Source organism: Myxocyprinus asiaticus, chromosome 18, assembly GCF_019703515.2.
Source record: "Myxocyprinus asiaticus isolate MX2 ecotype Aquarium Trade chromosome 18, UBuf_Myxa_2, whole genome shotgun sequence".
Lineage (NCBI taxonomy): Eukaryota > Metazoa > Chordata > Actinopteri > Cypriniformes > Catostomidae > Myxocyprinus > Myxocyprinus asiaticus.
In genome coordinates this window covers 7,547,493-7,573,588 of record NC_059361.1, presented here as the reverse complement: position 1 = coordinate 7,573,588, position 26,096 = coordinate 7,547,493, and the positions used below count along the sequence as shown (strand labels likewise).

The following is a 26,096-nucleotide window of genomic DNA, read 5'->3' as shown; positions in this document are numbered from 1 at the left end:
AGAGGAACACGTCACAGAGTGTATACCGTAATATGACCTGTACTCACTCCACCTCTCTCTCTCTCTTCCTGTATGTCTTCATTCATTGCAGTGTGGGGCAGTTTTTTTTAGCTTTTGTTTTTGTTTTTTTGGTCTGACTATTGGAGCAGTCTACTTTGCATCTCCAGATCAGTGTAGGGTTATATAACAGTTTTATTAAACCTATTAATAATATAAATAATTACATAAAACAAAGAATAAAAAGATGGTACAATAAATGAATCAAATTTATTAAGAGTATCTTATAGCCAACATAGACCTGAAAACATATTGTGCTGCCACTGTGACATGCTTTTCTCAAAACCAACTTTTCAGAGCCATTTTTGCAGTTACTTTTAAGCAGCTGGTGTCAAGGTGATTTTTAGTTGATGTTTTTAGACAGTTCCCCTCAAGTTGTCACAACCACAAAGTGTCACAATACGTTTCAGCTTTGCTTTGAACGGTAGGGTGCAACAGGGCTAAATGTACACCTTAAGGAAAATGTTTATTTATTTATTTATTTTTTATGTACTTTTTAAGTGTATCAAGACTGAAATGTATTTAATAATGATGGGGCAACAAAATTTGTGTGAAAAGACATAATAACGGAAGGTTGTTTTGATTAAAATTAATCTAATTAATTTTGATTAATTTTATGGCTCCCCCCACGGAGCTATAAAACGTCAGAATAAAAGTAATCCATATGACTCCAGTGGTTAAATCCATATCTTTAGAAGCAATATAATCGGTGTGGGTGAGAAACAGATCAATATTTAAGTCCTTTTGTACTATAAATCTCCACTTTCACTTTCACATTCTTTCTGAATTCTGAAAGTGAAAGTGGAGATTTATAGTAAAAAAAGGACTTAAATATTGATCTGTTTCTCACCCAAAGTAATTGCATCACTTCAGTAGACAGATATTAAACCACTGGAGTCATATGGATTACTTTTATGCTGCCTTTATGTGATTTTTGGAGCTTGAAAGGTCTGATCACCATTCACTTGCATTGAGAGGACCTACAGAGCGGAAATATTCTTCAACAATCTTCATTTGTGTTCAGCAGAAGAAAGTAAGTCACACATCTGGGATGGCATGGGGGTGAGTAAATGATAAGAGAATTTTCATTTATGGAAAAACAATGTGTTTTAGCCCCTGCAGCCAAGGGGCTTTTTGCCCCAAATACTATCCTTTTTACTTACTTGACAGTTATTAAAAAACTTTAGATTTAATCACCTTGAACAAAACAGAAAATGACAAATAAGTATTTTGACTCAAAATAAATGTGATAATTTCAGGGATTCACATTAGCTACATAAATTAGCAAGATTTTTTTATAAATGATTAAATATTAGTTCAAATGACCTCAGAATCAAACTTTAGGCATTGTACGTGATGACCTCATGGATGAGGACAATTTTGCAGTGTGTAGTGACAAACAGGTGTTAAGGAAAGTGCTGTGGTAGTTTTTGTTGCTGTTTAGTGTTTAGCAGGTTGGTTGCTGCAGGATGGTTTAACGGAATTCTCACACTAACAGCACGTCATTGCAGGTGCGTCACATTACAGCCTGTATAGAACAGGGAAAAGTATCAGTGTCAGTACAGTGAACACTAGTCAAGCAAATGGTGGAGCAACCAAACAACTTTTTGTTGGCTGTTGTTTTTAGTAAGAATGAAAGAAAATAAGGTTCAAATTAAGAGAATATTCCAGGTTCATTATAAATTAAGCTCAATCCACAGCATTTGTGGCATAATGTTGATCACCACAAACATTTATTTTGACTTGAATTTCTCAAAAAAAACAAAAAAAACAAAAAACAAAATCGCAGTTACAATGGAAGTGAATGGGGGCAATCCGTAAATGTCAAAAATACATATTGTTTCAAAAGTATAGCCACAAGATGTAAACAATTTGCATGTTTACATGATTTTAGTGTCATAAAATCACCTACTAAGACCTTCTGTGTAAAGTTACATCCAGTTTTACAACGTTGTTGCTATGACAATGTAATGCCATAAACCCTAATCCCAGTAAACGACATTTTAAACAACTGTTCAGCTCAAATAATCCACAAGTTTTAACAAAAAAAACAAAACAAAAAAATGTAAGTGCGTTTATAAAATTATAAGCGTCACATTTCTGCCTTTAATCCCTCCAAAAATTGGCCCATTAACTTCCATTGTAAGTGCCTTAATATACAGTAACCTCAATTTTGTTTAACAAATCAAAACTACTGTATATAATAATTAAACTTCAAAGTAGTCACCCTTTGCTTAGAGCTCTGCACTCTGGTTATTTTCTCAACCAACTTCATGAGGTACATCCTAAGATGCTTTTTAAACCGTATTGAAGGAGTTCCCATGTATGCTGGGCATTATTGACATATACACTGCCTGGCCCAGAATAAAAAGTTGCCCTTTGGATTTAAATAATGGTTATGATCTGGGGTTGCTTTATAGGTCAGGTCTAGGCTCAGCAGCATTATGCGGCAATAAAATGAAGTCAGCTGACTACCTGAATGTACTGAATGACCAGGTTATTCCATCAATTTTTTCTTCCCTGACGGCACGGGTATATTCCAGGATGACAATGCCAAGACACATCTGGCTCAAATTGTGAAAGAGTGGTTCAGGCCAACACAGAGTCCTGACCTTAACCCCATTGAAAGTCTTTGGGATGTGTTGGAGAATACTTTACGGTGTGGTTCGACTCTCCCGTCATTAATACAAGATCTCGGCCAAAAATTAATGTGATTCTGGATGGAAATAAATGTTGTGACGTTACATAAGGTTGGTGAAACAATGCCACGACAAATGTGCCCTGTAATCAAAGCTAAAGGCAGTATTGCCGGTACTGAGTCGAACCACTCTGTAAAGTCTTCCCCAGCACATCCCAAAGACTTTCAATGGGGTTAAGGTCAGGACTCTGTGGTGGCCAATTCATGTGTGAAAATGATTTCTCATGCTCCCTGAACCACTCTTTCACAATCTGAGCCAAATGAATCTTGGCATTGTTGTCCTAGAATATGCCTGTGCTGTCAGGAAAAAAAAAAAAATCCATTGATGGGATAACCTGGTCATTCAGTACATTCAGGTACATCCCCAGATCATAACCATTATTTAAATCCAAACGGTGATTTTTTATTTTTTTGGCCAGGCAGTCAGTGTGTGTGTGTGTGTGTGTGTGTGTGTGTGTGTGTGTGTGTGTGTGTGTGTATATATATATATATATATATATAAAATGGAATAATAATATTATTTACTATATTTAATATATCACTAATGTTATAAGTGAACCTCAAGGAACATATTAAAATAATTAAAAAAGGCAAGTCATGACCCCTTTAAATTACTGTGCTAACTATTGGCTAGAATTTAGAAAGGCTGCATTACCTACAACAGCAACCTAAAACAATGCCTAAATAGATATTTGACTATTGATTAACATTATATTTTAGATAACATCATTCAAAAAGGTAAGTTTTTTTAGATTCAGATTTATTACGTTTTGATAAAATATTACGAAGACAAATATTTTTCCTTTGGAATAACGTGCACACTATAAATAAAGACATTTGGCCTTTTAGTTATAATAAATTAAAATGTTAGAATAACTGACCTGGATTGATCATGTTGAGAACTCAATAATCCAAGTTTTAGTTGGCCGAACTTGTGATAAGTTATTTATAAGTTATTGAACTTAAAAAAACAATTCAGCTGAAATAAAAAATATAAGTTAAGAGAAATATGCACATCCGCATGAATAAATTATGCAAATTGCAGTGTTACTGTTATTTTTTTATTTTATTTTTTTACTGTTTGCGGCTTTTATTTATGCAGTTGGTTGTTGTCATCTGGACTCAATGATATGTTTGATGATTGTCACCATCATTGTGATTTGCATGTAAAGTATTGAGGCCCATGTGTGTCTAAATATGATAGAGGGATCAGACATTACTCTCAGATCATCAACTGGCCATTTACCATCAAATGTCAGTTCATTTTACATCTGACAATGGGATAGCCCTAACTAATTTTAAGGTTATCATCAGTGATATTAAATGACAATATAAGTATTTGAACTTCTATATTCAATTTGAATTGAATTAGAATGAAGTTGATTGAACTAAGAAAGTCAAGTTTACTTAAAAGACATTAGGCTTATTTTAACAAGTTATATTGATTAAAGTCAACTTTATGTTCTGTTTAAACAACTTTACCTCTTAAGTTGACACAACTTACAATTTAAAGGCAGCACGAACACTTACTTTTTAAGTTTAAAGTTGAAACAACAAGATTTGTTTTTTACAGTGCACTGACAAATTGCTCACATTAAGACAGAAACATTAATTAATAATTAATTACTGTTACAATAAGGTGAATTTTTGGAAGCCAAAAAAATAAAAGGAGTAATTATGACTTTCTGACTTGCAATTGCAATATATAAAGTTGGAATTTCGAGAAATAAAGCCGCTGACTACAAGATATAAAAGGCATAATTCCGAGAAATGAAGTCATAATATAAAGTTGATGCCTTATATCGCAATTACAGTCGAAATAAAGTTGCAATTGCTAAATATAAAGTCGGAATTGTGTGGTATAAAAGACGGAATTCTGAGAAATGTTGCAATGACGTGATTTAAAGTTTATTTCTTATATATCAATCACGATATATACAAATTACATTGAAATAAATTTGCAATTGCTATATAAAAAGTTACAATTTGGAGTAAGTAAAAGTGTAAACACAACACAAAATTGGGGTTGAATTTTGATTGTTTTTTGTTTAAACCGATTTTACCCCGATAAAGGAAAGCTGTTAATATGACCTTGCACATTGCTGGTTTATTAACCATAATCAGTGTAAGATCATGCATATAAACGCACTCAAAATCAAAATCGAACAATATATATAATTTACACGGTCAAAGGAAACACAAACAAATATAGCCAAGAAGTTATTCCAGAGCACTGACATTCCTATAAGTTTGAAAAGCGAGATTGTGTGTGAGCATGTTTGTATAAATGAGTTAACTGAAGTCTCTGGACTCTGGCATCAGTGAAATGTTTAATTACAAAGAAACCCACAGTGACAAAATATGACATTTAACAGGAAAACAGTGTGAAATAAGCACATCAACTGTTACAGCTGGTTTTTTCTTCTTTTAAAATACTGTAATAGTTTTAATTTAAATGAGACGGCACATGCCAAATAAGGAAAAAAACAATAGACAAAATACTTATAAAAATATGCAATTAGATTCATTTGGACAATCGTGGACAGTGAGAACACTATGTACAGAGAAAAGGCAATATATACCAATATTTACAATAAACACTGAGGACGTCTTTCACCTGAAAGGGAATAGAGGGTTACTTACAGTAAGACTCGACTCGATTTGATTGAGATATTTGATTAAAAAGCAAAACTTCCCATTGCAGGCTTTATGAAAATATGATTCATTAAGGATCTTGTACATATTAAGAAAGGCAAAGTCGATTCTTATTTTCACAAAATAAGCTTTGACATGCTTTGACAGTTTCCTTTTCGAGGTAAAGAATTAGACCACAAGTTCTTGGCACTAACATTCATGTCTACAAACAAATTGAAGCCTTCAAATTATAGCTGTGAATTTCCTTGAGGCGGTTAGAGCAAATCACATGACCTCATATCCTTCTAGATGAATCACAGGGATTTCAGTGGGTTTTAGATTTAGGTGAGTGCACATTTGGGTGTGTTTGGGAGGTTTGGCTCTTACCAGAGAAACTAAGGCAGCTGAAGTTGCTCACAGAGGAAATCAATTAACCTGTTGGCAGGAGGTGCAAACAGAGAGGTTTGGCAGTTATATCAATCTCCACAATGAACAGAAGGGCTGTAACCTGTATGTCTTGATTCTATGTGTCATAATCTTCTGTACACAGACACAGTAACAAACAAGCACAGGGTGTCTGTCTTGAACTCAAAACACTTCATGTCAAATCTGCATTTTGTAACATGTCAGAATTAATATCGATATCATTTAATTCCCTTTGCTGGAAACAATCATTAATAAATTACATAGCTGTCATAGGGTGAATCTCATAAAAACTGTCAAGAAATGCCCGGGTAACCTCAAAAACAAAATAAAATAAAAAATATGACATTTTGCATAAAGAAAATTAAGCCTATTTTAGAAGATTTCTTTCGCATTGCGAAATTTGTTTTCCCATTAAAAATTTTCGCACAATATAATTTCTTTTCTTTTTTTTTTTTTTATTTGGGCGAAATATGACCCCGTAATTTCTTTGTGAGATTTGCGGTAATAATGTTTTTAAAAAAATGGAATTGAACTCACAAAACACGACCTCACTGACTCAAATCCGAGTTGTGCGACAAAATATGTCGGTAGAGAAAAACGCCAGACTATCATATTTATAAATTAAGTGCTAAAACCCCCAAAACTTAGCTACGAATAAAGCCGGAAAAAAAAACATAAATACTGTACAAAAGGATTTTTGTCGCAATACCTATATAATGGAATGTCATTGCTGTTCTGTTACATAATGTAGAGAAAAAGTATTTTTTATACATACAAAATGATTCAATAACCAAAATAATAAAGTGAAAATTTTTAATAACTCTGACTGCGAGTCTGTTGATTACTGAAGAATAGTAAAGTGTGTGTGCGGCTAAACAGTGTGTGTGTGTGTTTTATAGCAGTTTGTAGGTACTCTAGCCATATATTGCACATTGGTTACTTACGAATAACTCTCATCTTGCCCAGAATGGCGCAATTGAGAGGTTTTTTAACAAAAACATCTTCATTCTCGAATGAAATCACAGTCAGTAAAGACCAGTAGTTGGCCACTCTGACTGTAAAAGTGTGCAGAGGGATAACAAAACCTCATCTTTTCTTCTGTCAGAATCCACCCTGCCTCCTGTGATGCATTTCAAATGCTCTCCATCTATCTGAAACTTTGACCATCTTTCTTGTAAAAACATTAAAGGAAAAGTTCACCCAAAAATGAAAATTCTGTCATCGTTTACTCAACCTCATGTTGTTCCAAACCCATATGACTTACTTTATTTAGGAGATACACAAAATAAGAAATGTTATAGAATGTACTGCCTGCTCTTTTCCATATTATAAAAGTAAATGAGGACTGTGGCGGTTAAGCTTATTGAAAAATATCAACGAAGTACCATAAAAGTAGTCTATTCGACTTGAGCTCTATATTCCAAGTCTTCTGAAGCCATATGATTAGAAACAGATTGAAATTTAAGTCGTTATTCATTGATAATCTTTCCCTCTGCTGTAGCTCCCATTCGCTCTTACGCATTTTCAAATTTGAAGCATTGCGATTGACGACGCTATACAGTATTTGATTTAAGAGCTACAGTGAAGAGAAATTTCAGTCTTTTTTTTTTTTTACTCCAAGCTAGTTTGTGGCTTCTAAACACTTAGGAATATATCCTACAAGTGGCACTTTTATGTTGCTTAATTTGTTGTAATTCTTGAGCTCAACAGCCGCAATCACTTTTCGTTTCATAACGTATTATGGAAATGTGCAGTACAGGTGGCCAGTATATTCTTTACCTTTTCTCGTTTTGTGCTCCACCAAGGAAATAAAGTCAAACTGTTTTGGAACAACATGAGGGTGAGTAAATAATGACAGGATTTTCACTTTTGGGTGAATTATTCCCTTTTCCACTTACTAATGGTTTCTTATACAAAGTCCATGTTCTTTCTTTCTTGTTTTTCTGTCAATTCATCCTTAAATTTTATGTCTGCTTTTAAAGCAGTTTCTAAGGATTTGTCGAGTAACACGATATTTAAAAGCGCCCACAGGAAACACCACATGACAAGCGCAATCGATTTCTTACACCAAGAAACGAAATGACTGAGAGCCTTGACCCAAATCACAACATAACGAAAACAAACACCCCATTTTTTAATGTCTTACACAGTTGTGCATGATGCATCAGAGAACAAGGAGGGATGGGGTTTCAGGGGGAAGTGCGTGAGCTAGTCCAGCGGCTTCTGTGGAGGGGCGGGACTTCTGTTACACGCGCCACAGCAGTAAGTGGTTGGTGCTGTCGTCCCGCCCCACCGTCTCGCTGCTATTGGTCAGTCTGAAATCTTCATAGCCATCACCGCCACTGATGACTAGCAGGTTGGATTTGACGGGCAGCAGGGTGGAGGCACGCCGGCGGGCGGAGTCTTGTCTCTGCAAACCTCCAGCGTTGTTTTCAGAGTTGTTCTGTGTGGAGTTCACTAGAATGAACAATAGAAGTTCTTATTACAGGGCTCTCTGGAATAAAGTTTCTTTTTTGGTCCTCTTTGCGTTGATGTGATCTCAGACCCTTTGATGTTCACACCACAACTCCTTAAGAACTCAGACCCCATGGCAGTCACGATTATGACATTTGACTAACAATAAATTGTCATACATATTGTGATCATGATGAAAAATCATTCTTCTTAAGGTGTATGTGTGTGCTTAATTCACATACACCTTAAGTAGTAATTTATTAATATTTAACTTGTAATCATAATAAAACAAGGCAATAAGATTTCCTATGAGGCTTTGAAAAATTACAATATTGCATAGGGATAGAATGACATAATAATATTTTAAATGTTAAAATATTGCCAAATATTGAAATATTGAATCCTTTTTGGTCAAGTTTTTATTCACACAGTTTTTAATATAACCCAGACAGCCAGTTCTATTCTAATTTATTCTATTCTATTCTATTATGCAATAGTAGTATATATCTGTCCTAAATTCTTCACTTTCACATGCTATGTTAAGGCTCTCAGATTAAAACCCCAAACCCTTATTACGCTTGAAGGAAAACATTTGATATTTTATGAGTATTTGAAAATGTGTTTCTCAACAGGAATAAAGTAAGTGGGCGTCTCCTTCTGCATTTCATTAACACTGCGTGTTTGAATGAACCCAAAACATGTGCCATTAAATTAACATTAAAATAAAGTCTAAACAGAGTGCTTGTTCACTATCAAAATACTCGCTTGTATTTTCGTGGTAGTTTGGTGTGAACCTCCGCAGACAGCACGTGCATCACAGCTCTTCACGCGCTCTTCAGATGCTGCTCGAGTCCGGCTGATCCATGGCTCATTTGGATTGGAATGCTCAGATAATACAAGAAATGGTATTTGGCGGTCATGGTATTTCTAAAATTCCTTTACTTGTTCAGTAAAATGTGATTGGAATTTAAAGTTCACAATAATCGTGGTTAGATCAAATAATCTCAATCAGGCGATTATGTAATACAGTTAGCTATGTATGCAAGCACCGAGGTACTTAGCTATGTCATAACAAAATGCAAAGCGGACTGGTACCTCTTTGCCTTCGCATCACACGAATCAATCGAACCACAAAAGGACCCACACACGAACCGTACTCAGAAGTACTCCGAGTATGGTTTGTATTTGGGACCTTTTGGGGGGTCTGAAATCATTTGGTTGTTCACATAATCAGGGTTGGCGCCACGTTGGGGCCACCAGGGGGCTGTGCCCCCTCAGCCAGACCACTGTGCCCCCTCTGTCAAAATGTTGCATTTGAACCAATTATTATAATTTCGCTATTATCTTTTAAATGTGTTTTTGCAAGCCTAAATATTCAACTAAATTGTAAAATAAATTAAATTAAGCAAATGAATCCTTAAACTATTTGTAGTGAGCAATTTAACATTTCAGGTGGATGGTGGGGACAGGAGTTACGCTGTCTGGCTAATTGACTGCTCTCTTCTTAATTAGAAAAGTGTTTTCTGCCATGTAATTCAGTCAGAGCTCAGAGGCTCAAAGGCTAAAAGAAGGAAATGGATTTAAGAAAAGGATTTTACCTTGGATAAGGATGAATGAATTATGTAAATGATGTAACTAAGAAGTGCAAGCATAAGTGGAGAGATGCGGTCCTCAAGACAAGAGTTTTAACACCAGCACTCGGTGCGTTCATTTGTTCTAAATGTGAGTAAAGTGGTTTACTACCTTTTGCTGTGTTTTGTTAATGAATATACAGTAAGTGAAGTTGTCTTAAACATTATTTAGGTTGATAAATGGATAGAAATTCATTCACTCAAACAAACAAAATCCATAACAAAATTCTATCAAGTTTTATAAAAAATTTAATTAATAAAATGTAAATGTATTGAGGTTTTATTCATGGAATTTTGTTATGATATTGAAATGAGTAAATCTGAAATATAGGCATGTTTTTGAAGTGTGCTCTCCAAAGTATCATTTGATTAGACAAAAATATATAGATATCGGTTTTTGTTCATTTTGTATATTTTTGGCATATTTCAAAGTGCTTACATGCCACAATTTCAGACACATGTACAGGCAAGTGATAAAGAAGCATCTTCTGGCTGCAGCCTCTTCTTCACAACAGCTACCAAAAAGTGAACATATATCATGCACTCTACTTTAGGAGTTCTTTAGGTTTGTGTGGTTTGCAAGCCCAAAGACTCTTTAGCAGAGACAGGTCATTTCTATTAAAATGAATGGGAGAAATTGGAACGCCCAATGGTCACCAACAGTCAACAGATGTAGAAAAGAAGGCCCGCCTTCAGGTAAAAGAGCCAATCACCTTTTAGATGCAGACATTGCCTGTCAATCAACTCGAGAACACGCATGCGCATTAGCTATACAAGACGAGAAAAATTTGTTTTTACATTTACATTTATGCATTTGGCAGACGCTTTTATCCAAAGCAACTTACAGTGCCCTTATTACAGGGACAGTCCCCCTGGAGCAACCTGGAGTTAAGTGCCTTGCTCAAGGACACAATGGTGATGGCTGTGGGGATAGAACCAACAACTTTCTGCTTACCAGTTTAGTTCAGATTTTACTGCTGATTTGAAATATGTTCTCTGATCGTAATCTTGACTAACCGTTTTGGAGATTTCGGTCTTTCCCCATTCAAGTAGATAGGAGCTTCGCTAGCATGCCGCTTGTTTACATAGAAAAATAGCTCACCGGGAGCATTCCAAAGATGGCCGCCGGGTGAACTGACTTGCTAAAAAGACTTTGGCAAGCCTCAATCTATTTTATTCCAATGCATGTTATAGTTCTCTTAGAATTGTATTTACTGTTGATTTTTTAATTGACATTTGCATCGTGCTTATTTTTAAATGATTAATTATTAGGAAAGTGAGAAAATGAGCATACAAGAAATTGTAACTGTGAAAGTTTTTTCATTTTGTATTAATCATTTGACTATAAAAATATAATATAAAATTCAACCAACTGTGAGGGATATGATTTGAAAGTGCAGTGTGAAACAAACCTGATTCTGACTGAGGAGGGAAGTTGACATCGAAGCCCTCGGGCAGCTCTATGCACGTGAGGAATCGGACGTGTCCGGTGTGGCCGTGAGCGGAGCCCATGGGGAGGAGGGGAGCACGCAGAGAGCCCGGACAAGTGCCAGAGGACACGGGTGGGATAGTCAGAGTCAGAACGACCCCTGCACTGGTTCCAATCCACAGCAGGTCTTTACAGGCTAACAGAGCGGTGATCCGCAAACACGCTGCTTTGTGCTGCCGGATAATAGCATCAGAACCTATGGGGGAAAAAAATTGACAGGCAATTAATTTTATTCTGGTACAGTTTGTAAATTCTCTATAAAACTGATCCAACTCTAAAATCTGATTAGATGAGCAATGTTTTGTTTTTTACTATATAATGGAATGCAATAGCTGTTCTTTTACATAATGTAGTAAAGTCTTATTTTTTACACATACAAAATGATTCGACAACCAAAATAATAAAGTAAAAATGTGCAATAACTTTGAGTCTGTTGATTACTGGAGAGTAGTAAAGTGTGTGTGTTTACAGCTAAACAGAGTGTGTGTGTGTGTGTGTGTTTTACAGTGGTTTGCAGGTACTCTAGCCATACAGTATATTACAGATTTGTTACTTTCAATTAACTCTTATCTTGCCCAGAATGGTGCAACTAAATTCCCTTGATTATTTAAAAAAAACAAATAATGCGGTTACAGTAAGGCACTTACAATGGAAGTGAATGGGGCCAGTTCAACAACATTAAAATACACACGGATTCAAAAGTATAGCCACAAGACATAAACATTATACGTGTTAATACAATTTTAGTTTGATAATATCAGGGATTTACCAGCACTCCAGCATTTACCAGATTACAGGGTTTAGTGCTGTTACGTCATCACAACAAAATTGTAATATTGGATATTACTTTACACAGATAAGGTTAGTAAGTGATTTTATCACACTAAAATCTTGTTGGCATGTATGTTTACGTCTTGTGGATATACTTATGAAACTGTGTATTTTAATATTTATAGGTTGCCCCTTTCACTTCCATTGTAAGTGGCTTTTTTTTTTCTTTTTTTTTTTAAACAAACGAACAATGAGATTAAATTATATTTTACGTTACTCGAAAAATTATGCCACAAATGCTGTCGATTGAGCTGAGCATGTATTAAGCTTGGAATTTTCCTTCAGGTCAAATTATATATATATATATATATATATATATATATATATATATATACACACAGTATATATATTTTTTTCATTTAATTATTATTATTTATTTTTTTTTTCGGTTGCTAAGGTGTTCAAAGTGTTTTGTTTAGCATGTTGCTATGCAGTTTGCTAAGGTTTTCTAAGTGGTTTCTTACTGGCCCAAGTCAAAAAAGCCCAGCCCCCATTAAATTCTGGTCCCTAGATATGGGTCAGTCCCTCTCTCAAAGTCAGTTAAGGAAATTTTTTTTTTCTTCAGTTTTTGTCTCTACTATGCGCTGATCACTTCGAAAATGAACAGCACACCTCTCAACAAGCCACACGAGTTGTCCATGCACAAAAAATGTATGCGTTGCAGTCTCAAACTTATGGTTTGAGATTTGTTTAATTCCCACACCTTAAAGGGATAGTTCACCCAAAAATGAAAATTCTCTCATCATTTACTCACCCTCATGCCATCCCAGATGTGTGTGACTTTCTTTCTTCTGCTGAACACAAACAAAGATTTTTAGAAGAATTTTTAGCTCTGTAGGTCCATACAATGCAAGTGAATAGGTACCAAAATTTTGAAGCTCCAAAAGCACATAAAGGCAGCTTAAAAGTAATTCATACGACTCCAGTGGTTAAATCTATACCCTCAGAAGTGATATAATAGGTGTGGGTGAGAAACAGATCAATATTTAGTCATTTTTTTACTATTAATCTAAACTTTCACATTCACTTTTATATTCTTCTTCTTTTGTTTTTGGCAATTTGCATTCTTCGTGCATATCGCCAACTACTGAGCAGGGCGGAGAATGTAAAATAAAAATAGATTAAATATTGATCTGTTTCTCACCCACACCTATCATATCACTTCTGAAGATATAGATTTAACCATTGGAGTTGTATGGATTACTTAATGTGCTTTTTGGAGCTTAAAAATTTTGGTACTCATTCACTTGCATTGTATGGACCTACAGAGCTGAAATATTCTTCTAAAAATCTTTGTTTGTGTTCAGAAGAAGAAAGAAAGTCACACACATCTGGGATGGCATGGGGGTGAGTAAATGATGAGAGAAGTTTAATTTTTGGGTGAACTATCCCTTTAAGTATGAGCAATTTTAACAGTAATGCTTGCCTTAGCAAACACTATAATAAATAAAGCCATTGTTTTATGAGTAAAATAGTTGAGGCACACTCAGAAAGAAATAAGAGAGAACTTGAGTATACATGACCTCATCTATGATAGCACAAAGCATGTAATATCAACCCTCAGCGGGGTCACACTAAGGTCAGATCGGATCACCTTTAACAGCTAATTATGTACCTGCAAGCATCTTGTGCACAGCTGGGGCCACGTCAACCTCCGTCAGACTCTCGTAGGTGGAGGCGTGATACAGCCGCACCTGAGCGCTGCCCTGCAGAGCAATCCACACGCCTTTGCCATAGCACACCATACTGGTGACACAGCGCCCGCTGTCCTGACCCACTTGGAATGAGTGCTGAAAAATAAAATATATAATAACAAGTGAAACTGCAATTAAAGATAAACCGTGAGTGATGTCACTGCTTCTAAAACTAGAAATGGCTGCTTCAGAAATTAAAGGTTATGAATATCTATTGCTATTTCTTTCTGATGTTAAACAAATATCATTAACTTATAATCGTCACACTCAAAACCTTTAATCTGCCGGGTATGACAAATTCTTTCTGTACAGAGTCTAAACATTGTTAGAAATCACTCACAGACTGTTTGATAAACAGGGTTGGGAGGGTTACTTTTGAAATGTATTCCACTACAGATTACAGAACGATGTAAAATGTAATTTGTAATGTATTTCGATAGATTACTCAAGGTCAGTAACATATTCGAAATACTTTGGATTACTTCTTCAGCACTGGTAGATTTTTTCACTTGTTTTGACTATAAAAACTCTGCCAGTACTGTAAGACTTTTGTACACGTGTTAAAAATACATTCTCTGAAAAACATAAATATCTTATGCAGTGTTGTTTCTAAAACAAGATAAATCAAACTGATCTTGTTTTAAGGATTTTTAGATATTTTTACAGGAAAACAATACAAAAAATATTATCAAGAATATGATTTTTGCCCTGATGTCAAAGGTCTTACTAGAAAAAAAGAAATTATGATCCAACGTGAATTTTCTTGATAAAAAAATATGATCGTGTCTGGTATCATGTGCATGTAAAATGGCTAGAAATAGCATTTTAGCTTAGCGTAAAGCTGACAATTTACAAAAGGTTTATTTCTATTTCTTCTGCTCCAAACTTATTTCAAACTTACTTCTCTGTCTGCTCGTATGAATGTAACACATCATAAGAAAGTGTTTCACTGCTGTTCAAATGCACTTTGGATCGCATCATTTATATGTATAAATGTTTTCCATCTGAAAGGACTAAATATTAAATGAAACAAATGACAATAAAATGCAAAGTAATCTCTTCAGTAATCAAAATACTTTTTGAATGTAACTGTATTCTAAATAACAATGATTTCAATTGTAACTGTAGTGGAATACAGTTACTTATATTTTGTATTTTAAATACGTAATCCCGTTACATGTATTCCGTTATTCCCCAACCCTGTTGATGAATATTGCACATAAAAAAAAAAGTCACAAACTCCAATCTGATTGGCTGGCTGCATGCAATTTATGGGAGTCCACCGAGTCCACCGGCAAACACAGTCCAGGTTAATATTAATTAGTACAATATTTATTACAATTAGTTATTACAATAAGTACTTCCTTTGAAGAACTAGTCGATTTGTCAAAGTTTGTGAGGTCTTTCTGAGATTTGTTTGAAGCAATTGGTAGCATCTAAATTGGGATAACCACAAGTACAACTGTATATTCCACTTGTTTCCAGAGTTATGTCTGTGAAATAATTGGTATGGTGAAGTAATCGGTAAAATACTTTTGGATGAAAAGTTTGATTTTTATACTGTACGAACTATAGATTCTATCCCCTAACCCTAACCATACCCCTAAACCTAACCCTCACAATAAACTTTCTGCATTTTTCCATTTTCAAAAAAACATCGTTTAGTATGTTTAAGCGATTTAAATTATGGGGACACTAGAAATGTCCTCATAAACCACATTTATAGCATAATACCTTTGTAATTACCAGTTTGTAAATGAAAAATATTTTCCTTGTAAACCACCTAAACCTGCCCACATGCGCGCGCACACACACACACACACACACACACACACACACACACACACACACACACACACACACACATACATACAAACACATACAAACACACACACAGCTCCCTTTTGTGCATTGACTTTCCATGTACACTCTTTCAAAAATATTTCATGATCTACTTATCATATTATATTGTGTTTGGGCTCGTTTGAATCGGGATAGTCTGCTGTAACTTACCATAAGTCATTGTCTATGTTATATGTATGTTTCAGGAAGTAATAAGGAAAAACATGACAAAAAGACACTCCTGTTTATTATATTAATGTGTGTCAGTGGGAAATTCATACACTAATACTCACTGCGGTTTGGCCTCTAGGTGAAACAAATTTGCTCATTGCATTTTACTAATTGAGACCTTTCCAACAATATATAACAAATGGCTATCTTTTTTTTTTTTTTTCAAATTATGAGAACAAAACAGTTCTAAATTGTCAGCAAATTAAAAAAATATATATATAATTTTTGGGGTCAGCTATATGCATTGTAAAGTCCAGATTCTAAACTTTAAAATGACACCCATTTTGTTTGAATCAAGCAAGTGGTTATTAATTTATTTCATAATATAATTTTTAAATTTTTCTGCAGCGAGTGCCCCCTACTTGCCTGGTAAAAGCTCTGTTCAATGGATCCTTCTATCAATAAAAAAATATATTTTTTAAAAATATGTTAAAAAAGAAGTACAAAACCTGTTATAATTACTAAAAAAAGAAGTTGACAAAAATATCTAATGCAATATCTTGGGATAATATATGCAATATTAGAGATTTATTATCAATCTCAGTTGGCCGGTCATTTTTGACCGGGAACACAAAAGGTGTTTGCACAAATGAGCACAACACAGATTTACCATCCCTAAACATTCTGTTAAAAATGCACTGTGGTTGGTTGATTTGCATGCTGGTCACGCGGTCATTTCTTTTTTAAGTGGATGGTTTTTGGCCAGAATAAGCTGCAAAGTGGATCAGATTTTATTTTGATAGTCAAAAGTGTCATTCCAAACCTCTGCTGCATGTGGTCTCTCTCTTACCTCTTGTGTTAATGTGCTGGTGTTCACGATAAGGACCCTATTCTGACAGCCGCACCACAATTTTCCTGCCACTGGAACCATTTTGGTCACAGGTCCACTTGAAGAACCCAAACACAGCGTCTGAGAGCTCTGGGGGTCCCAGAAACTTCCTATTATACAAAAAGACAGAAACAAAAAACAGAGGGTTAGAGTTCTTATAACTCATAATGGTTATACTTCATATGAAGGGGCCGTTCACACCAAACGCATTAGGGTGAGGGTAGCAGGAGTGCCAAGTATTTTTAGACAGCATGAAATTGTTAAAAAGAACTTAAACTTCAAAAACACGTCTCAAAACACCTGCGTCTTTTCTACTCCTTGTGCTGAGTCTTTCTTTTTTAGTGCAAGAATATTGGTTTGGTTTGAACAGCCTGAAAAGTAGTTATCTGGTCTCCCAACCTAGCAACGCTGGTTAGGCTGGTCTTTTAGAAAATTCTAAAGGCATTTTGGGTATTTTTAGCAGGTCAGGCTGGTAGACCTGCTGGCCGACCAGCTAAACATGAGTTGAGCCAATCGGAAGGCTAGCTAAACCAGCAAACCACTTTTTCTGCAGGGTTTCAAACATTTTCATCATAATTAATGAACCTGTACTCACCTGCCTCTCTGTGATACACTATCACCTCCCCGTTTGACAGAGACACAAATACTTTGTTATCAAGATACCTGGAAAAACCAAGAAAAAAGATGTTCAATCTCCATACCAACGCTACATATGTAACCATGGCAATGGCTCAGTGAGGCAGAGGCTGCTTACAGTATACAGAGGATAGAAGCAGAGTGCTGCATCTTCATGCTGTTCTTACGGTTCCTGATGTTGTCTGATGACTGGTACACATGAATACTGTAAAAACAGTGATACAATCATAAAAACAACATGATTATGCTTATTGCAGATCACAATATTATCTGTTCACTGGTATTCGATGAATACTGGAGAGTACAGTTAATTTAAAAGACAAGTTACTGCTTTGTTGACACTTTACTTGAAGCCTGTTTACATAATGCATTATAAACGTACATTAATAATTAATAATGCCTTGTAATACACATTTATAATCAGTTGCATGTTCTTGTAAACGCAAATACAATATGGCATTACGCAGTCAGGTGGTCCTAAAGAGATTATATTTTGCAATAATGAATGGCTGTCTTATTACATGTCTTATTAATGTCTTATTACATGGCTACATAAATAAATGGACATTAAATATTTCAAATAGTTGAAATTATTTTATTATGTGAGAAGAAAGAGCACTGGGTGATACGAGGGACAAAAAACTGGCACAGCTATGTAGGAAATTGGTTGCCTGGGAGAAGGGTAAATTTTACAAAGAAATTCTGATTGAATCAAGTATTCCAAGCAAAGTCCGAACAACATTTCTATTGTCTTTTTTCTTTGATTGTAATGATTGATTGTCAGTGAGGTATAAACAAAAGCTTTGCACCTGCTTTTTTGAAGAAAGAAGATAGAGACAAAGACAGTGAGATTCAGAAATAGAGTCAATGTTTATATGGAAAGTGACAGTTGTTGCGAGAACACAGGCAGTTCGGGACATGAGATAATGAATGCGTCTCTGGGAACACAGTGAAGGGGGAATGAAGTCAGATGCAGGTCACCTGAGGTCAGAATCAAACCCCAAACAGAGGAACCAGGAGAGACAGATTTTGTTTTGTGCCGTTAAATACTATTGCATCATTCCAAGCTACTCCCGTTCAACTTGTAATTACACCTCATGGGTTTTAAATGCTGTTTAAACAAAATCTGGCAACACTTTATAATAACATTCATTAATAACATTAACAAAACATTATTACATTATAAAACTCAAGACATCATAACATAAACTCTGATGTATTTTGGGTCTGCCGCCTGCAATTTTTCACACTCAAATTTAAGCTCATCGTTCACACATACGTTGCACTAATGCAAAAACTTAGTTTCATTTTTTCAGAACCCCCCCCCCCACATAATAAAAAAAAAGACTCCAATTATTCATAAAAAATATTGTGTATATATATATATATATATATATATATATATATATATATATATATATATATATACACACATATACAATCTTATGAACAGAAATATACATACAGTGCATCCAGCGCTTCACTTTTTCCACATTTTGTTATGTTACAGCCTTATTCCAAAATGGATTAAATTCATTACTTTCCTCAAAATTCTACAAACAATACCCCATAATGACAACATGAAAGAAGTTTATTTGAAATCTTTGCAAATTTATTAAAAATAAAAAACGAAAAAAAAAAAAAAAAAATCACATGTACATAAGTATTCACAGCCTTTGCCATGACACTCAAAATTGAGCTCAGGTGCACCCTGTTTCCACTGATCATCCTTGAGATGTTTCTACAACTTGATTGGAGTCCACATTTGGAAAGGCACACACCTGTCTATATAAGGTCCCACAGTTAACAGTGCATGTCAGAGCACAAACCAAGCCATGACGTCCAAGGAATTGTCTGTAGACCTCCGAGACAGGATTGTATCGAGGCACAGATCTGGGGAAGGGTACAGAAAAATTTCTGCAGTATTGAAGGTCCCAATGAGCACAGTGGCCTCCATCATCCATAAATGGAAGAAGTTTGGAAACTGGCCAAAACTGAGCAATCGGGGGAGAAGGGCCATAGTCAGGGAGGTGACCAAGAACCCGATGGTCACTCTGACAGAGCTCCAGCATTTCTCTGTGGAGAGAGGAGAACCTTCCAGAAGAACAACCATCTCTGCAGCACTCCACCAATCAGGCCTGTATGGTAGAGTGGCCAGATGGAAGCCACTCCTCAGTAAAAGGCACATGACAGCCTGCCTGGAGTTTGCCAAAAGGCACCTGAAGGACTCTCAGATCATGAGAAACAAAGACTGAACTCTTTGGCCTGAATGGCAAGCATCATGTCTAGAGGAAACCAGGCACCACTCATCACCTGGCCAATACCATCCCTACAGTGAAGCATGGTGGTGGCAGCATCATGCTGTGGGGATGTTTTTCAGCGGCAGGAACTGGGAGACAAGTCAGGATCGAGGGAAAGATGAATGCAGCAATGTACAGAGACATCCTTGATGAAAACCTACTCCAGAGTGCTCTGGACCTCAGACTGGGGCGAAGGTTCATCTTCCAACAGGACAATGACCCTAAGCACACAGCCAAGATAACAAAGGAGTGGCTATGGGACAACTCTGTGAATGTCCTTGAGTGGCCCAGCCAGAGCCCAGACTTGAACCCGATTGAACATCTCTGGAGAGATCTAAAAATGGCTGTGCACCGATGCTCCCCATCCAACCTGATGGAGCTTGAGAGGTCCTGCAAAGAAGAATGGGAGAAACTGCCCAAAAATATGTGTGCCAAGCTTGTGGCATCATACTCAAAAAGACTTGAGGCTGTAACTGGTGCCAAAGGTGCTTCAACAAAGTACTGAGCAAAGGCTGTGAATACTTATGTACATGTGATTTTTTTTCTCGTTTTTTATTAAGATTTCAAACAAACTTCTTTCACGTTGTCATTATGGGGTATTGTTTGTAGAATTTTGAGGAAAATAATGAATTTAATCTATTTTGGAATAAGGCTGTAACATAACAAAATGTGGAAAAAGTGAAGCACTGTGAATACTTTCCAGATGCACTGCATATATATTTTTGTTGGTTGTCTTAACTTTGTAAGCATGTTATTCTGTTTCTGTTCACTCTATCTCCCTCTAAAAAGTCATATTTTTTTCCACTAGATGGCAGCCAGTACTAGGAAAATTACTTTTTTTCTCTCTCACCTTCCATTAAAAAATGCAGATCTTAAATGCAGGTGGCGCTCAGACACATTTAAGCCCTCACAGATGTGCTTGTCCATAGACATTCGCTGCGTCCAAATATCCATACTTCTCTACAATATAGTATGCCAAAAACAGTATGCCAGTGGAGTAGTATGTTAGAATCCACAGTATTCATGAAGCAGTAGGTGAGAAATACCCGGATCACCTACTATTTCCGGCAAGATTCTGAAGTGCGAATCGACTGGACATTTAACGATCCCATAATCCCACGGGAGATGAGGTGACGTCACGTTCAAAACACTGGATTTAAAACAACAGCAGTGAACTGCGAGTCGGATGCCTCTTCTCAACTGTAAGTGGTATATTTACTAAGATAATTGTTCCTTGTGCTTAAATGGTACTTGTTTTTTTGTCATTACCAATTTTTATTGATTCCAAACTCAAACTAAAACAAACAGCACATGAATACACGGAATCAACTTTTATCAGTATAGGCCCCCTCCCATCACCCAACATACATCCTAGTGGTCAGACACTGAATAACAACAGACACACATACAAACAGACAGTCCAAAGAAAATACTCGATGACATAAAAATACATATAAAATTAACCAACAAAAAAGAAAAAGGGTTCCACATATTAACCAACATACATATATTCAATCCAAATTATCCCACTCCACTGCTCCTCCCTGGCAACCTTCTAGGAAGGCCAAATAAGTGCCCCACTTCCTATCATAAGCACCCAAACTGCCCAGCCATCCATGTGACATCTTCTCAAAAGCCGCCACTCTGCCCAACTCGGTGCATCACTCATGAAATGAGGGCGCACCAGCCGACTTCCATCCCCTAAGAATTACCTGCCTGCCCATCATCATGCTGGTAAGGACCCAGTTTTGTATATGTTTGTTCCTTATGTTAATACCTGTCCCATCACCCAAAATACAAAGTCTGAGGCAGAATAAAATCTGAGTACTTAAGACATCACAGATAAAATTCTGAACCCTCGACCAAAACTCTTGAATCTTAGTACAGAACCAAAAAACATGGGCTGTCCCCATCCTCCAACTGGCATCGCCAGCAAGTAGGTGTGTCTTTAAGGCCAAGCCTATACAATCTAGAGGGAGTCCAATAAAAATGATGCAGAATCTTAAATTGAATGAGGCGCACCCTCGCATCCCTAGACATAGACTTGATATTTTTTTTAATCCTTCCCCATTCTCCATCTTCCAGTACTAATTTCAAGTCTCTCTCCCATAACTTCTTAAGATGTTAAAACTCTGTTAGCAAGGAATAGTATGCTGAAGCTTCATGACCTTTTCTAAAAGCAGCAAGCACCATCTCAAGAGTGTCTGCCGCTTTAGGGGGCTGTGCACTACACCCAAAGGTGGTACAGAGTACATGGCGCTGTAAGTACCTGAAGAACTGAGATCTGGGAATCCCAAACTGCTGTATTATATTTTCAAAGGATCTCAACGCTCCATCTTCATACAGGACACCCAGCGTAGCAACACCCTTCTCAATCCATTCTGTCCAGCAGAAAGGGGACTTGTTAATGTACAATTTAGGGTTCAACGAAATACTTGCAGCAACATTCAGGTAAATGTCCGAATTGAACACAAGGGAAACTTTTGTCCACACTAAATGCATGTCCGAGATAACGGGATGTGTCTTTACTTCTCCGGGCAGCTTGGTAGAACGACTTTGCAATCGCAAGATGGGGCAAGGATCTCCTGTTCAATAAAGAGCCAGGAAGGGGCTCTCTCAGGTGGAAGCGACCAATGTGCCAAATGTCTGAGACCAAAAGCATAAGAGTACAACAAATTCTTAGGGAGACCTAACCCACCTTTGTCAATTGGCCTATGTAACTTACTGGAATGCAACCAAGGGCATTTACCATTCCAAATAAAGAATTTAGCTATGCTATCAAATTGTTTAAAATAAAAGAGGGGAACTTCAATGGGGAGAGACTGTAGTAGGTAGTTGAATTTTTGAATACAATTCATTTTTATAACATTAACCTTCCCAGTCATAGATAAATGTAGTGAAGCCCACCTGTCCACATCACTCGAAAACCGTTTTATTAAAGGGTCAATATTAACTCTAACTAATTTACTCAAATGTGCTGGAAATAAAATGCCCAAATACTTAATGCCCTGCTTGGGCCACTGGAAGGCGCCCGGTTGAAAAGCTGTTACAGGGCAATACGCTGTCAGAGTCAAAGCTTTGGATTTAGACCAATTCACTCTGTATCCTGAGAATTTAGAAAAGGAATTAATAATTCCGTGGAGGCAAGGCACAGATCTAGTAGGGTCGGAGACGAATAATAAAATATAATGTGCGAAAAGCAAAAGCTTATGCGCCACCACCCCTGGGAAATCATCATCCTTTCTTATTGCGGCTGCTAATGGTTCCAGGGCAAGTCAGAACAATAAGGGGGAAAGAGGGCAACCCTGCCGGTTGCCCCTATCCAGAATAAAATAATCCATTCGTTTGAACCGCCGCTACCGGGTGTCTATAAAGTAACTTAATCCACCCAATAAAAGTATTCCCGAACCCGTACATTTCCGAAATCTTAAAAAGATAATCCCATTCTACCATATCAAACACCTTTTCGGCATCAAGTGAGATGGCAGCGACTGGAGTCTGATCATTCACCACTGACCACATGATATTGATGAAATGCCTAATGTTATCAGAAGAGCTACGGCCCAGAAATAAACCCCACCTGATCTATATGTATAAGAGTTGTCATAACTTTACTTAACCAGCTAGCCAACATGTTTGACAATATTTTAACGTCTAGCTGGATCAGGGAAATTGGATGGTAACTCTTACACTCACTTGGATCTTTGTCCTTTTTAAGAATCAGACTGACCAACCATTGTCATGGTTGGTGGAAGCTAACCATTCTTTAATGATTCTGTATAAACTTCTAGCAAAAATGGAGCCAGTTGTGAAGTATAAGATCTAAAAAAAATTCAGCGGCAAAGCTGTCTGGCCCCAGAGCCTTGCCTGTAGGCAGGGCCTTAATTAAATCCCCAAGCTCCTCTGAGGTTTTCTCAGAATCAAGAGAATTTTTTTGCTCAGTTTAGGAAGTTCTAATGGTTCCACAAAGTTTTTAATATCCTTATCAGTAGACGAAGACGTGGAACTATAGAGATCAAGATCTTTAAAAGCATTATTAATATCAATGGCTGTGGTAAATATTTCACCACCAGCAGATTTCACTAAGGGAATGGCTCTCTCTGTTTTATATATCTAGCCAGAAGTTTTCCTGCCTTGAACTCCGACTCAAAGTACAACTGTCTTGCCCTGAATAACCAAAACTCCACCTTCCGCAACAAAATAGTATTATATCTGTATTTCAGTCGGGTCAGTTCCCTGAGGCCATTAGACAACATTCGGCGCTTCAGCTCTGCCTTGGCACTTAATATTCCCTTCCAGTTCCACAAGTTCTTGTGCTTTGGATGTTCTGGTGAATGTGGCATACTGTATGATCCGGCCCCTAAGAACCACCTTAAGTGCCTCCCAAGCCACGCCCACAGAGGATACTGAGGACCAGTTGGTCTCTATATAAACATTGATTTCAGCCTTTAGCGTTTGTTGGAATTCAGGATTTTGCAAAAGGGATACATTAAAGCACCAACTATATGATTTCCTTTTCTCCATATGTGGCAACACCTCTAAACACACCAGGGCGTGATCTGTGACTAAAATGTTTCCAATTGAGAAATCAGCAACAGATGGAATGAGGGACTTAGATAACAAAAAAACAAAACAAAAACAAAAATCTATTCTAGAGTCAATCTTATGGACTGATGAAAAAATGTATAGTCCCTCCCAGATAGGTTCAAAAGTCTCCAAATATCTGTAAGACCAAGATTTTTACACATCCCGTGAAGCGTCAATGTTGCTCTAGCGGGCTTGCACACTTTTACTTCACTATGATCAAGGACTGAGTCCATCAAAAGTTTAAAGTCTCCTCCCAATATTGTATCATGAGGGGTGTCAGCAGCTTGCAAAATCCCTTCAGGATCTATAAAAAAGCCCTGATCATCAACATTAGGTGCATAAATATTAGTCTAAATGGTGCTTGTTTAACAAAACCAGAGCAGATAGTTTTCGCAGTTGTTGTTATTGCATCATTTATTCGGGTTACAAGACGATGTCAATGTCCCCGGATGAAGTATGTCCGAATTCTATTCATACTACTCACATGCATACCTAAAAGAACGTACTGTTTTGCCGGCAGATAAGTGCATCCTTCATCAAATACAGTACATACTGTGACAGTATGTGGTTTTGGTTGCAATTTAGTCACATTTTCAGTTCATGCACCATCGCCATTGTTTCATCGAATATCTCGTCCTCTGAGTGGACTAGAAGCTCAATCTACCTAGGTGTCATTAGAAATCGGAGATTCTCCACTGTGAATAAATTAATTATGCAGTTATTTAATTATGTATAATTGTTTCGTCGCAAAACTATCATGTGTTGAATTTATTTCAATTAAAATTCGGTAAATTCAACTTCCTGTCATTCCAAATGCAATTCAATATCTTGTGGGGTGTGGCCAATTCAAATCGAATTCCAACTCATGAGTTAAAGGTGGCCAATTCTTTGTTTTCATAATCTTTCATAAACATTTCTACTGAAATGGCCAAGTGGGTGAAGAAAAATAATATTAACCAATAATTGAATAGCCTATTTTTCATGATCCAATCAAATCCCTTTTGTGAAAGTCGAGTTTAACCTTACAATATTCCCTACTGAGTATTCTGTTTCACTTGTAAATACATCACATTTTGGAAATAATGTTTTCATGTTGTATAATATCAACACTACAGTCATGTGTGGACCCACCAGCCATCCTCAGTCCCGAGCCAAACGGAGCTCTGGTACGCCTCTGGGTCAATGCTGAGCAGATCCTCCAGGCTGGCTCTGGTGAAAGACCCTCGACTGGACCGTCGCATGGCCCGACCGTCCATGGGACTGTCTGCACTGAGCCGAGGGGCTCCAAATGAGCTGGGCACAGGAAACTCCTGCTCCTCTTCAGAGCTGGTTGTCTCTGTGGCCATGTCTTTAGACACCGCTGCCTCATCATCTGACACACAAAAATACATCTTAAATTACTGATGTGAGGTAACAAAAATATCAGATCGCAGGGTACAGGGTTAAACGGACAGCGTTTTGTTGCATAGGAACAGACCAAGTTGTGCGTGTCTGTGTTTAAACTCACTGCCGAAGCTGGAGGAGATTGTGGAATGGGACGCTTGACTCTGCAGTGTGGATGAAGGACTGGGAGAGTCTTCATCATCCGTGTCATCGCTGTCGAAAGGCACGAGCTCTGCCGCAGGTACTACAGTGGGCTCACTGAGCTCCAGAGATGAGCCAGAGATAGAGATGTGGAGCTGGGGTTGAGTAGAGGCCGTAGGGTTTGACTCAGATGGGACGGAGGGAGTTGAATTGCCAACACGTTCTCTACTGTA

General features: G+C 36.9%; 1 protein-coding gene across 2 annotated transcripts in view; it reads right to left on the bottom strand.

Moving 5' to 3' along the window:
* Nucleotides 1–5,066: 5,066 nt before the first annotated feature.
* Nucleotides 5,067–26,096, bottom strand: part of LOC127456023 (rho guanine nucleotide exchange factor 17-like) — a 124,283-nt gene continuing 103,253 nt past the window's right edge. The window contains exons 14-21 of one of the 2 annotated variants that reach the window (XM_051724296.1): nt 25,847–26,091; nt 25,471–25,711; nt 17,571–17,657; nt 17,412–17,479; nt 16,778–16,926; nt 13,836–14,010; nt 11,313–11,585; nt 5,067–8,272 (exon numbers count right to left, since the gene is read on the bottom strand). In XM_051724296.1, the coding sequence (XP_051580256.1) occupies nt 8,061–8,272; nt 11,313–11,585; nt 13,836–14,010; nt 16,778–16,926; nt 17,412–17,479; nt 17,571–17,657; nt 25,471–25,711; nt 25,847–26,091 (1,450 nt within the window). In that variant the 3' untranslated portion in view covers nt 5,067–8,060. The remainder of the gene's footprint in view (nt 8,273–11,312; nt 11,586–13,835; nt 14,011–16,777; nt 16,927–17,411; nt 17,480–17,570; nt 17,658–25,470; nt 25,712–25,846; nt 26,092–26,096) is intronic. The other variant, XM_051724297.1, reaches the window with a different exon arrangement.